This window comes from Entamoeba dispar, genomic scaffold (assembly GCF_000209125.1).
Source record: "Entamoeba dispar SAW760 scf_1105229459249 genomic scaffold, whole genome shotgun sequence".
In the NCBI taxonomy this organism is placed as follows: domain Eukaryota; phylum Evosea; order Mastigamoebida; family Endamoebidae; genus Entamoeba; species Entamoeba dispar.
This window is the reverse complement of record NW_001853598.1, coordinates 31,197-44,790: the sequence shown is the minus strand read 5'-3', so window position 1 is coordinate 44,790 and position 13,594 is coordinate 31,197. Positions and strand designations below refer to the sequence as shown.

At 27.5% G+C, this 13,594-nt stretch overlaps 7 protein-coding genes across 7 annotated transcripts, besides 13 other annotated features; 3 read left to right on the top strand and 4 right to left on the bottom strand.

Annotated features, from left to right (window-relative positions):
* Positions 1-502: part of a repeat region that runs on past the window's edge.
* Positions 503-575: 73 nt separating this feature from the next.
* Positions 576-597: a sequence feature (AT_rich).
* A 79-nt stretch (positions 598-676) lies between these two features.
* On the bottom strand, positions 677-2,029 carry EDI_097090 (DEAD box ATP-dependent RNA helicase, putative; the record flags this gene model as incomplete). Its single annotated transcript, XM_001735584.1, has 1 exon — positions 677-2,029. The coding sequence occupies one exon, from the start codon at positions 2,027-2,029 to the stop codon at positions 677-679; it is 1,353 nt and encodes a 450-aa protein (XP_001735636.1).
* Positions 2,030-2,077: 48 nt separating this feature from the next.
* Positions 2,078-2,141: a sequence feature (AT_rich).
* On the bottom strand, positions 2,139-2,921 carry EDI_097080 (uncharacterized protein; the record flags this gene model as incomplete). The annotated part of the gene is made up of 1 exon (XM_001735583.1): positions 2,139-2,921. One exon carries the CDS (start codon positions 2,919-2,921, stop codon positions 2,139-2,141), a length of 783 nt encoding a protein of 260 aa, XP_001735635.1.
* A 23-nt stretch (positions 2,922-2,944) lies between these two features.
* Positions 2,945-3,104: a sequence feature (AT_rich).
* Positions 3,105-3,225: 121 nt separating this feature from the next.
* Positions 3,226-3,975, bottom strand: EDI_097070 (uncharacterized protein; the record flags this gene model as incomplete). The annotated part of the gene is made up of 1 exon (XM_001735582.1): positions 3,226-3,975. The coding sequence occupies one exon, from the start codon at positions 3,973-3,975 to the stop codon at positions 3,226-3,228; it is 750 nt and encodes a 249-aa protein (XP_001735634.1).
* Positions 3,976-4,421: 446 nt separating this feature from the next.
* Positions 4,422-4,542: a sequence feature (AT_rich).
* Positions 4,543-4,563: 21 nt separating this feature from the next.
* Positions 4,564-4,599: a sequence feature (AT_rich).
* A 25-nt stretch (positions 4,600-4,624) lies between these two features.
* Positions 4,625-4,667: a sequence feature (AT_rich).
* A 14-nt stretch (positions 4,668-4,681) lies between these two features.
* Positions 4,682-4,769: a sequence feature (AT_rich).
* EDI_097060 (uncharacterized protein) lies at positions 4,764-5,173 on the bottom strand (the record flags this gene model as incomplete). The annotated part of the gene is made up of 2 exons (XM_001735581.1): positions 4,764-4,811; positions 4,859-5,173. 2 exons carry the CDS (start codon positions 5,171-5,173, stop codon positions 4,764-4,766), a joined length of 363 nt encoding a protein of 120 aa, XP_001735633.1.
* Positions 4,817-4,853: a sequence feature (AT_rich).
* Positions 5,174-5,208: 35 nt separating the features above from the next.
* Positions 5,209-5,282: a microsatellite.
* Positions 5,283-5,293: 11 nt separating this feature from the next.
* EDI_097050 (WD repeat-containing protein, putative) lies at positions 5,294-6,772 on the top strand (the record flags this gene model as incomplete). Its single annotated transcript, XM_001735580.1, has 1 exon — positions 5,294-6,772. The coding sequence occupies one exon, from the start codon at positions 5,294-5,296 to the stop codon at positions 6,770-6,772; it is 1,479 nt and encodes a 492-aa protein (XP_001735632.1).
* Positions 6,681-6,746: a microsatellite.
* A 19-nt stretch (positions 6,773-6,791) lies between the features above and the next one.
* Positions 6,792-6,904: a sequence feature (AT_rich).
* A 26-nt stretch (positions 6,905-6,930) lies between these two features.
* Positions 6,931-9,462, top strand: EDI_097040 (coatomer subunit beta-2, putative; the record flags this gene model as incomplete). The annotated part of the gene is made up of 1 exon (XM_001735579.1): positions 6,931-9,462. One exon carries the CDS (start codon positions 6,931-6,933, stop codon positions 9,460-9,462), a length of 2,532 nt encoding a protein of 843 aa, XP_001735631.1.
* Positions 9,463-10,136: 674 nt separating this feature from the next.
* EDI_097030 (cation-transporting ATPase pacL, putative) lies at positions 10,137-13,550 on the top strand (the record flags this gene model as incomplete). The annotated part of the gene is made up of 1 exon (XM_001735578.1): positions 10,137-13,550. One exon carries the CDS (start codon positions 10,137-10,139, stop codon positions 13,548-13,550), a length of 3,414 nt encoding a protein of 1,137 aa, XP_001735630.1.
* Positions 13,551-13,576: 26 nt separating this feature from the next.
* Positions 13,577-13,594: part of a sequence feature (AT_rich) that runs on past the window's edge.

Here is a 13,594-nt window from a genome sequence, read left to right as displayed (position 1 = left end):
AAAAATACCCAGAAACAGTGTTCCAGTATAATGGCATCTTTATGACAGAACAAACAAATAATGCCAAAAAGTGATTCACAATATCATAAAATATAGACATGTATGTATTAGATAAAAAGAATAAAACTTGTTTATTATTCGATATAACTATTAATAAAGATCACAATATTAATAGAGTATATTTGAAATAAGATATATAGAGAGAACTAAAGAATAAGCTAATGAAAATAGAGAAATTAAAAGATGTCAAAATAGTTGCATTAGTAACTCGATAAATAATCAGTAAATGCAAAGGTTATTAAATTACTGTAAGAATTAAAAAATAAAATTATCATCATAAAAGAAATTAAAAACTATGTAATTAAAAATATGATGAATGTCATGGAACATTGCTTCTACCACAACCAAACATACGTTGTTGAAAAAAACAGTGAAGGGATTAGTCTCCATTGTGCAAGGAACAATAGACACAAATTCTATTAATACTAATTAATTATTTTTTATTTATTGTAAAATTAGTTTGAGAAATAATAAAATTCATTGCTAGAATTTTGAGAATAAAAACTCTTTCAAACATTTTATTAATTTAATTATATTGTATTGGTTCAAAAAAAAATATACAAAGTAGGTAATTATTGTAAAGGACAGTACACAAAATAATATAATTAACAATCACTCATTTACCAGTCTGTAATTTTATTTCTTTTTTCATTTTCTTTATTTGTTTCTTTTTCTTCTTTTCTAACTCTGCTCTTTTTAAAATTTCACTACCTTCGAGAGAAATAAAAGCAACTTCTTTTGCATTACTTGTTTGAGTAAGAATATTCAACACTTTTTCTTCATCAACCTTATATTCTTTGAGCTGAACTCCTAATTGAGATTCTATTGACTGAATCCTATCGCTTTCATATTCATCTACAAGTGTGATTGCAAGCCCTTTCCTATTAGCTCTTGCAGTTCTACCTACTCGATGAATATAATCTTCAGCTGTATGTGGAACATCATAGTTAATGACAAGAGGTACATCTGGAATATCTAAACCCCTAGAAGCTAAATCGGTAGCAACAAGAATTAATGCCTCACCACTCCTAAATGAATTTAAGTTATTTTCACGGGCTATTTGAGGTAACGCAGAATGTAGAACGGTTGCTTTAATTTCCATTGACTTAAACATTCTAAAAATGACTTCTGTTCTTAAAACACTACCACAAAAAACGATACATTGTTTATTAATACACAAATAAGTTAGGTAACAGTGTTTAACTTTATTTGGCATAAATATATATGTTTGGTCACAATTATCAGAAAGTTTTTGTCTTTCTCCTGTAATTAAAATTTTAGTATCAGCTAGACCCAATGCTGGTAGTTGTGGAATTAAAGAATCTGTTGTTGCAGAAAATAATCCAGTAGTAACTGTTTTAGAAAATTTAGACCTAATTTTTTGAACATCATCAAGCATTCCAGTTGATGGATCAAACAACCTATCAGCCTCATCAAGAATTAAAAATTTAGCTGAGTCAAAACTGAAAGGTAAATGATCAATCAATGATACTAATTTACCAGGTGTAGCAATAACAACATGTGGAGATCCACTTAAATGATGTAAAATTCGAATTACATCAACTCCACCAACAACTTGGACAACCCTGATATTAATGCATGAACCAAACACTTTAAATTGGTCAGCTATTTGAGACGCAAGTTCTCTTGTTGGAGTTAAAACTAAAGCAAATCCAGTATATGGATCAGTAGATAAATGATGAATTATAGGAAGAGCAAATGCAGCTGTTTTACCACTACCAGTTTCAGCCCCGCCTAATACATTATGAAAAGACAATAATGGAGGAATGCATAATTGTTGAATTTTTGTTGGTTTAATAATACCAAATTGTTTTAATGTTGGAAGTAAAAATTGTTTAATACCAAGTCCATCAAAGGTATTAAGGTCAGACGGAATAATTTCTTTAACTTTTGTCTCATCATCTTTTTTTTTTATTACAGCACGCGTTGTACTACTGAACAACTTCATTTAACTTTAAATAAAGAAAAACAGAGAGATGAAAATACTGTTTTAGGGTTTTATTTAAAATCAAAAAATAGTTAAATAACAAAAAATATATATATTTTTCAATATTTAATTACTTCACCTCTAAGTAACTTCCTAATTTTTCAATTAATTTATCTTTATCTTGATAACATTTTGCTGCGTCTGTAGCATTTTCAAAATTTAATCTTACATATCCTGCTGTTCCTTTAAGCTCTACATGACATTTACCATATTTACTAAAGAAACTATCTAATGACCCTTTATCAAATTTACCATGACATTTAAATGTAAAAGAAGTTCCAATTGGTTTCATTCGATATACTTGAATAGAGCTAACACTAACAAATGAAGCATTAGCCTTTTTCTCTATTTTATTTTCATTTGTACAAAACACCCCATAACCATCTCCATTATCATTATAAATATTGCTAAAATTTCGATAAACTAAACTTGGTTTAAATGCATTTGTGATCCAACATAATCCTGGAACAGAAAATACGTTTTCTTGATTTTCATTTGACCATAAACATAAAGTAGGTAAAATCCCATCAACTCGTCGTTTATATATTTTAGGTTTAATATCAACATTATTTTTTAATGTAAACACAAAATGGTTAGGATCATCCCAAACATAAGCTGTACTTGACTCAATTTTTGAACCACAATAACTTCCAAATACATTTCCTTTTGCACTTTCAATAATAAATACTAATCTATCTTTTCCTTCAATAGCTTCATTAAACTCTTTTGCTGTTCGTGTTTGATTACTTTTTGACATATTAACATATAACTTTTCATAGTCGTAACTATTTGTCCATTCTAATAAATAATTTTTGATTAATTCATTAAAATCATATTGAGTATGTGATTTCATTATAACTAAGTTTATAAAGTTCCTTTTTTTTTGTTTTAATAATTTTTATGTTTTATATAACATTTTTATTAATGTATTTTTTATCTTTTAACAAAAAAACATTATATTTCTTTTTTTTTTCTTTTTAGAATTATTTTTATCAATTTCAATTTTTTATTTAAATTAAAAAATTTTATTAAAATAGACTTTTAATTAAGGAATTATAATAACTTTTCTAAAAATGAATGTTTATCTTTCCGTAAAAATCAAGAAGGTAAATACCGTTAAATGAAAAGTCAAAGTATATGAAAAAAAAGTTTAGAGCTCATTCTGAAGTAAACCATGTAGCTGTTTCAGTTGAATATAAATGTTCACTACAAAACTGAAAAACACCACGAAAACAAAGTTCTTCAGAAGTTGGAGTATTTCTAATAATTTCATTATCTTTTTGATAAAAGTCTATTTCTGATTTTAAGTAAGTTTGAAATAATTCTGGGCATTTTACTAAATAATTTTCAATAACATTTTCTTTCATATTACATACAGAATGAAATATGTTTACAATCTCTTTATCATATCCTTTTAATTCTATAAAAGCCCTTTGAGAACACCTACCATAAGGATTTCGATTCATTAAATTTGTAGTAACTTGTGTTCCAAACAAAATAACACCATTTTTATTAAATGGACCTAATTCTTTATAAATTCTTAATTTGAGAGTTTTAACTGAAGTTGTTTGTTTAGCAAGTTTAAAATAAGGTCCAGTAACACTTTTAGAAACAGCATTAAAGATAGCTACTTCTTTATCTCTTCTTTTATTTTTATCTAAAGTATTTGGAAAATTATATTGTTCTTGAACAATTTCATTTATTTCTTTGCCATTAAGACGAGTACTGGCAATAGAAAGATGTGCAAGAGTATTTTTTGATTTTTTAGAAGGAAGTTTTACTGTAACTGAATTACCAAGAACAACTAATAATCCAATTATACATGCATTAGAAATTCTTTCTCTATCAACGGAAAGATTTCTGTAAACTGATTGAAGTTTAGAAGAAGTATTATTGACTTTGGTCATAATGATGATTTTAAATCTTCCTATTAATGAGATGAAAGTCTGAGTGTTTTCAAATTGAATTCAAAAATTATGTAGATTCTATGTGACAATAAGTTAAATGAAAAAAAACCAATTTTAATCAACTCTTCTATATTAAAAAGTCTATTAATTGGTTTCTTGTTGTTTTTTTTTATAATGGAATTTTTTCTATTTTTGAAACTAATTTTAACTTTTTTGTGATTCTTGAATTTATTTGGTTTTATTACTAATGTCTTATACATTATATAAACTAACACTATTCTGTCAAACAGCTATTCTGTAGGGGGTGGGGTTTGTTTCTCTTCAAAATTCTTAAATTACTTTTCTTTTCCCTACAAAATAACTTATATTTTTTCTTACTTTCTCAACAAAAAGAATCTTTTAAATCTTCATTGCTTTTGAAGTTTTTTTATTATACAGTTTTGAACATTAATTTTTAATCAAACATAAATATAAAAATCATTAAATCAGTTTTTTAAAAAAAATTTCTTCTTAAACTAAATTTTATTTTAATTTGAATAAAGGTTATTTTTGAATTTATTAAATATACAAAACGTGACATTTAAAGAGATTTTTTTTGTTATAAATAATATGTTTTTTATTTTACAAACAAAGAGTTGAACAAAGGTACAAATAATAACAATAATAAAGTATTTTTATTTTTTGTTTTTTTAGAGACGAGAATATCAAAATAAAAGATAAAATTACTTTTATTATTTTATTTTTAGTTATTCTGATTTTATAATTTTATATTGACATTAAAAATAAATTTAATTCATAGAATGTCTTTTAGATGGACATTTAATTGGAGTATTTATCTAACTTATTAATTATTAGTTAAAAAATTTATTTAATAAAAACAAACAATATTCATTAATTCTATTGTTTCTAATTCACAAAATGGTGCATTATTTTTTGAAGGTGGATGTTCATAATTGAAAAACAGTGGATGTTCATCAACAGTAAAATAGTTTTCATCAAATATAATTGTTTGTACGCCTAATTCTTTTCCATGAAGTGGTACTCCACGAATAGAAGTAAACACACAACCATTGTGTTTGTCACATGGCCGTTGTATAAAATAATCAGGGTGATTTGTTTGTAAGTCAGCGTTGAAAGAAAGAGGAAGAAAACAACAAGTACTATTTCCATTAAAATTGTATTGACCTATTTGTTTCATTACAAATTATTCAATTTAAAATCTTTTTTGTTTTTAAAAAATAATAAAATTAATAATAAAATTAATTATAATATTTATAATATAAAAAAAACAAAAAAAAAATTATAAAAGTGTCATTCAATGAACAAAAAACCTAGTGATTCTAAAGCTCCTAAAGTACAAGAAGAAAAGGTTGGTATAGCAATACAACAAAAGCCTAAAATAAAAACAATAAAAGAAATAAAAAATGACAAAAGAAAAGAGGTTCTTTTAAAAGGTAGAGAACAAAAAGTAAGAGCAGAAAATTACTTACAACCAGAAGAAACTAAACAATCAGGTTATATGGATTATAATATTTCAGATGTTCTTCCATATCTAGACCAACAAACTAAAGCAAAAATATTTTCATTACAATTAGAGTATGGCCCTTATTCAACTAATTTTACAGGTAATGGTGTTCATTTAGGTATTTGTGGTAGAAAAGGTCATATTGGAATTCTTGAATGGAAAACACAAAAATTAATAAATGAATTTCATGTTGGAGAACAATGCTATGGGATGCATTTTTTCCATACATTTAAATTATTTGCTGTAGCCCAAGAAAAAAGACTTCATATTTATGATGATAAAGCAACTGATATCCATTCATTATTTGATTTTCCTAAACCTCGTCAAATAGATTTCTTACCATATCATTTCTTACTTTCTGTTAATTGTGTAGAATCAAAACCTAAATTAAAATATCTTGATATATCTACAGGTGAATTAGCTGCTCAACACCCACTTTCTAGTTTAACAACAACAATGATTCAAAATCCATATAATGCAGTTATTATTAATGGACATGTAACTGGTGCAATTACTATGTGGACACCAAATATGGCTAATGCTGTTGTTGGGTTAGGATTCCATAAAGCAGCCATTACAGGTTTAGCTGTAACTCGAGATGGAAAATATCTTGCTTCATCAAGTGAAGATGGAACTTTAAGATTTACAGACTTAAGAATGATGGTAGAAGATACTCACATGACTATGACTGGATTTAGTGATGTAACTTCATTAAATTATTCTCAAAGAAATTTGTTAGCAGTTGGAAGAGGAAATATTGTTGAAATATTTGATGAAAAACTTAATAAAATTAATGTACAACGTCCTGGAGAAACACATCGTGATATGATTACTTCTTGTGAGTTTTGTCCATTTGAAGATTTTATTGCAATTGGTAGATATAATGGAGTATCTACTATTCCAATTCCAGGTTCAGGTAGTGCTGTTATTGATACATTTGAAAATAATATTTATGAATCACAAAAGAGTTATAAAGAGAGTGAAATTCAGAAATTACTTGATAAGATTCCTGCTGATATGATTACATTGAATCCTAATCTTATTGGTCATGTTGTAGAGAAAGATCACTTGAAGATTAGAGAAGAATTCCTTGAAGGACTAAAGGATGAAGCTGCTAAAACTTCTAAAGTAAAACAACACCGTCGGGAAGTTCTTAAGAAAAGAATGGAGTTATTTGCACCAAAAACAAGAGCAAAACCAAAAAGAGCTGATAAGAAAAAACCACAAATAAAACCAATAGCAGAAAGGAGTGCATTAGACTTGTTTCGTTGATTGAATTGTTGAGTGGTGCTTTATTATTTTTTAATATATTATATTTTTATAATATTTTATTAATAAAGTATAGTAATTAAATAGATAAACTATACTTTTATATGAAAAATTAAATTAAAGTTTTTATTAAAACTTGAAAATCATTTAGACTTTTAAGAATGCAACAAACGTATCAAATTTTCAATAACTATATCACATTTAGAGGTGATGAGGTTATTAACCTTTTACAAAAAGACGATATATCTAAGTGTGAAGCTTTACAACAATTAATTTCTGCAGAATTAGATGGAGAACAACACACAGATATGGTAATGAATGTTATCAGTTATGCATTACCATCAACTAACCATACTGTAAAGAGATTATTTTTAATGTATTTATCATGTATTAAACGTGTTGATGAACAAGGGAAATTATTATCAGAATTAGTTCTTGTTATTAATTCATTACAAAATGATTTAAATCATCCAAATGAATATATTCGTGCTTTAACTTTAAAATTTATTTTAACTATTTCAGAAAAAGAACTTATTCAACCACTTACTCATGCAGTAATTAGTAATGTTAATTCAAAAAGTCCTCTTGTTCGTAAACATTGTTTTTCTGCTATTTGTCATATTTATAGATTATATCCAGATTTAATTCCAAATGCTTCAAAATTAATTTATACTGCAGTTAATGAAGAAAGTATTACTTCAGTAAAGTGTAGTGCTTTAAGAGCATTAATGTATGTCGATTTATCTGCTGCAGTACATTATGTAATTAAAAAGTCAGAACAAATAAGTACATATAAAGAAGATATTCAGCTTGAGTTATTACATCTTATTAAATCTGTTTCCCGTTCTACTCCAGATAATTACACAACTTATCTTTCTATTTGTGCTTCTTTAATTCAAAGTCCATCAGCCGCTATTTCATTAGAGGCATCACTTTGTATGTTAGTTGTTTCATCTTCACCTTCAGTAGTAAAATCAGCTATTAAGAGTTTGATTGATATCGTTGTGAAATCAAGTGATATTAACGTTAAAATTTCTGTTCTTCAAAGAATAGAACAACAAATTCATAAAACACCAAGATTAATGAATGAGTTGGAAATTGATATGTTAAGAGGATTTCAATGTACTAGTTCATATGTTCGATCTAAGGTTGCAGAAATCGTTGTTAAATGTGTTACTTCTAAAACCGTTAATGAGGTTATTAATACTTTAAGAAAAGAGTTACAAAGAGAAGAAGATGAACAATATCAATTGGCTATACTTCAAGCTATTAAAGAATGTAATAATAAATTTACTTGTGAATCTATTGTTCCTGTATTATTAGATGTAATGCAAACAACTAACTCTATTTCTGTTTCTAAAGAGATTTTATTATTTGTCAGAAATATTTTGTTAAATTCAAATAATACAACTAATAACAATTCTTTTATATTACAGTCATTATATGATATTATTCATTCTATCACAACACCTCAACTTCTTGTAGAAATTATATGGATTCTTTCTCGATTTTCATGCACTAAAGAAGAAATTTTAACAAGTTTTAATAAATTATATGAACTAATGTTTAACAATGAAGGAAAAAATATATTATTACAAGAAGATAATGGTAATATCCTTTCTGGAACTTATATCTCTTCTATTGTTAAATTAGTTTTGAAAGGAAATTCTATATTTGAACAAACAAAAAAAAATGAAATTACTGCTAAAGGATTACAATGTTTATTAAAATTATTAAAAACACAAAAAAGTAGTGATTTAATTGGAAAAATTAGACAAGGTATTACTTGTATAACTTCAAAAGATGAGAAGTTAACTAAAGCAGCATTAGCTGAGCCTGAAATAAAAAAAGAAGTTATTGTCATAAAGAAGGATATTATTCAAGTTGATGATGAATTAAGTTTTGGTATGTTTAATGAAGAAAATGAAATACCAACTATTACAGAAAATGAAGAAAAGAGTTTAATGACATTTAGAAATATTATTCAATTAAGTGGGTATTCTGATCCTTTATACGTTGAAGCAAGTTTAGAATTATCTCAATTTGATATTGGTATAGATACACTTATTGTCAATCAGTCTCAAAGTACTTTACAAAATATTATGATTCAATTAGTCCCTCGTTCTGATGGACTCGAAGTTATTGGACAACAACAACCACTCACCCTTGGAGCTGGAGAATTCACTAGAGTTACTATTCCTGTTCGTGTCACTGGTACATCATCTGGTTTAATTGCTGGGTATATTAATTATGACCGTGTAGGTAGAGAAATTACTACTGGAAGTAGTGACAATCATATGGTTCTCAATAACATCAGTGTTGAGGCATTAGACAGTATTAAACCTGCTGATATTAGCCAAGACATCTTCCAAAAGAAGTGGATGGGATATGAATGGGAAAATAAAATTATTGTTGAAACAGACATCACTGATCTTGTTCAATTTATTGAACATTTGTGCAAAGAAACACACATGAATTGTGTTACTCCAAGGTCTTTGTTCTGTAGCGAGATTGGATTTTTATCAGCTAACCTATATGCCACAACAGTCTTTGGAGATGATGCTCTTGCTAATATTTCTATTGAAATAAATAATGGGAAGATTGGTGGTTGTATTAGAATCAGAGCAAAAAGTCAAGGTGTAGCTCTTTCATTGGGTGATAAGATTTTGATGATTCAAAAACAACAAAATTAAAGGTAAATGTGTTATTTAAATAACCATTTTTTTCTAAACTTATGTTTTCTTTTGGGGTGGTATTTTTGTTAAGTAAATTTTAAGATTTTTCAAAAAAAAAGAAGAAAAATCTTAATTACTCAATAGATACTGATTTTTTAGAAAAATTTAAGATTTTCTTGTTAAAAATTTATCATCTAGTTTCTTTTTTAATTTGATAAAAATTTTTTACTGAGGATGAAGAATAAAAATCTTAGAAAAAAAAGGTAAAAAAAATCCCAGTATAATATAAAGAGTATGGAAGAAAAAAAATTCGAATAAATTATTTATCTTACTCAAATAAGATGGATCTTTAGAACTATTATTCTAAATATCCATAAACTTAATTCCAAAATAAGATTTCCCGATGAAAAGAACAGCAAAGTGGCTGATAAAAAACAAAAATTAAATTTTTGTGATAGGCTGATAATCCTGAAAGGAGAGAAGTAATCAGGCCGAGTAACATGATAAATCCAAACCTAAAATAACCCCCCAAATACGGAATCCCAATTAGAATCAAATAGAGCACCTATCTCAGTGATTATAATTAAAGAACCATTATTTGGGTCATTTTTTTCTCTTTGGAAAAAATTAAAAAGTATATTTAAAGGAGTAAAGAACTTAAAATTAACAGTCTTTAATTACTTAAGAATTATATGGAGTTTAAGGATAAACCCCAACCTATTGAAATGAAATGGTACGTCAAAACACCTGCCAAAAGAAATAAAAATAAAGATACATTGGCAAAGTTATGGCAAGATAAAATTGATCAGTTAAGAAATAATGCACCAAAAGGAAGTATCAAAGCTTTAGTTGATTTCTATCAAGAGAATAACAGAGACCAAAACTATCTTCCAGTAAAAATATGTTTTGCGTTATACGGTCTTTTAACTAAATACCAAACTAAACAACGAAATGGATTTACGTCAGTATGTACTCCTATTTCAGAAGAAAGTCTTGAAGTATTCTGTTTTATGATTCAAACTGATCGTAGTTTTCAAGATATTATTGAAACAATGAATATTTCAACTATTTGTCATGATTTCCAATTTAATTTACATTTAGCTAATGAAGATGAAAATGTTCGTGCAATGATGACTACTATCGTTCTCTTTCTTTCTCAAAACTATTATAAATTTAGTAACTGGAGAGAATACATCAAACCAAAATATCATTGTATTATTGAAGAACCTGCTAATGAAGCTCAACAAGAAGAAATACCAGAAGGTCGTTTTAGTAAAGATGCATATCTTCCAACTGAAGGACACTTCTATGATGTAGATGTTCAAACTATTCTTACAACATTTAGAACTGATTTAGAAAAAGGGTTATCTTCAATGGAAATAGATCAAAGAAGAGAAAAGTATGGAACAAATGAATTACCAAAACCTCCTAAAGTGAATGTATTTAAGATGTTATGGAATCAAATTACTGATTTTATTGTTATGGTATTAATAGTTGGTACAATTGTTTCTCTTTGTATTGAAGAATGGATTGCTGCTGGAATGCTTATTGTTGTTATTGTATCTAACATTGTCATTGGATTTACTCAAGAGTTTAAAGCAGAACGTGCATTAGAGGCTTTAGAAAATGCTGATGTTATTCATGTTAATGTAATAAGAGAAGGAGTAACGGATATAATTACAGCAGACCAATTAGTTCCAGGAGATGTTGTTGTATTAGAAGAAGGAAATACTGTCCCAGCTGATCTTCGTTTATGTCAAACTCATCACTTAGAAGTTGTTGAAGTTCTTTTAACAGGAGAGATGAATCCAATTGAAAAGAGTACTGATCTTATTAAAACGCCTAATGTTCCAGTTGGAGATAGAAAGAATATTGCATTTATGTCAACCAGTGTAGTTAAAGGAAGAGGAGTTGGAGTTGTTGTTGCTACAGGTAAAGTAACAGAGATTGGTAAAATTTCAAGTGAATTAAATAAAAAAATTGATAAAACAATGCCATTAAAGAGAAAATTAGCAAATTTAGGAAAATGGCTTGTATTATTAGCTGGTATTTTATGTTTAATAGTTGTAGGATTATTAGTTTTATGGTTATTCATTAAAAATGGAAGTATGACATGGGACGATACAGTTAGTATTATCAAAATTGGATTAAGTTTAGCTGTTTCAGTTATTCCAGAAGGACTTGTTGCTGTAGTTACTATTACTATGTCTATTGGAGTTAGTAGAATGAGTAAACAACATGTTATTATTAGAAATTTACCAGTTGTAGAAGGGCTTGGATCTGTTACTACTATTTGTACAGATAAAACAGGAACATTAACACAAGGTAGAATGACTATGACAGAAATTCGGCAAGGACCAAATTTATATAATTTTAAGACTATTAATGGTCAGTTTAAGATTTATAATTCAATTGATAGTGAAATATCTCAAATTCCTAGTGAATCTATTGATATTTTAAATGTTTGTGCAATGTGTAACAATAGCTCTACTAAAGTTAATGAAAAAGGAGAAACTGAAATGATTGGAGACCCAACTGAAATTGCTTTATATAATTGTGCTCTTCATTGTGGTATTACAAAAAGTAATTATGTTAATAATGGAAATATATTTGTTACTGAAGTTCCATTTGATAGTGACAGAAAGAGAATGAGTGTTCTTTATAAAGATAATAATAATAATGGAACTATATTTGCTAAAGGAGCATGTGAATCTATATTATCAATTTGTTCTTCTAATTTTGACGGTAAACCATTAAACCAAGATATTTTAAAAGACATTGAAAATCAAATGAATTCTATGGCACAAAATGGAAGTAGAGTTCTTGCATGTGCTATTGGTAAAATTAATATGAACATTACACCTATTACTGAAGATAATAACACTGATATAGAAAATAGATTAATGTTTCTTGGTTTAGTTGGTATTGTAGATCCTCCACGAAATGAAAGTGCTTTAGCTGTTAAAGCACTTAAACAAGCTGGTATTCAAGTTAGAATTATTACTGGTGATCATCCAAAAACTGCAGGTGCCATTGCTAAACAAATTGGAGTTATAGATCCAGAAGATGACGTCGATCAATATATCATGACTGGTAATGAATTACTTGGTATGAGTGAAAAAGCTTTAGCTGAACGTGAACCATTTCCAAGTGTTTTTGCACGTGTATCTCCAGAAGATAAACTTACTGTTGTTAAAGCATTAAAAAGAAGAGGAGAGGTTGTTGCTATGACTGGAGATGGAGTTAATGATGCTCCTGCTATTAAATCATCTAACATCGGTATTGCTATGGGAAGTGGAACTGATTTGACAAAGCAATCTGCTGATATTGTTCTATTGGATGATAACTTTTATAACATTGTTTCTACAATTAAAGAAGGAAGGAGAGTATTTGATAATATAATGAAATTTGTCATGTATTTATTAAGTGCTAATTCTGCAGAAATTTGGACTATGATGATTTGTGTTGCATGCGGTCAAACACCACCATTTTCTGCAATGATGATTCTTTGGGCAAATTTAGTTGTTGATATTCCACCATCAATTTGTCTTGGACTTGATCCTCCAATGAGTAATATTATGGAAAGAAAACCAAGAGACCCAAATAGTAATATATTCAATTGGAAGAAAGCTTTAATTGTGTTATTCCAAGGAATGACTATGGCTATTATTTCAATTTCACTCTTCTTTATGACACTTTACATTAAGCCATTGGCTGAATTTGGAGGATATGATATGCCAACAGGAATGACTGATGAACGTCCAAATCATAGTAGAACTCTTGCATTCATTTCATTGTCTGTAATTCAGTTATTCCATTCTTTCATTAGTAAATCAATCACCGGTCCTACAATTTCAAAAGATATGTTTGGTAATAAATATTTATTAGTTGGACTTGTTGTATCTGTTTTATTCCTTGTTGCTGGTATTTATATCCCTTATTTCAATGACATTATTGAACAATATCCATTAAAGTGGTTAGATTGGTTATTAATTCTTGTTGCTGTTCTTGTCCATTTTGTTATTTGTGAAACAGTAAAATTAGTTTTAAGAATTGCTTCAAAGAAACGAGAGTCTAAATACGTTTTATTCCATGATGATCTCTAAAAGCTAAAATACAAAACTTAACTGACAATTATTTTAATTAATTA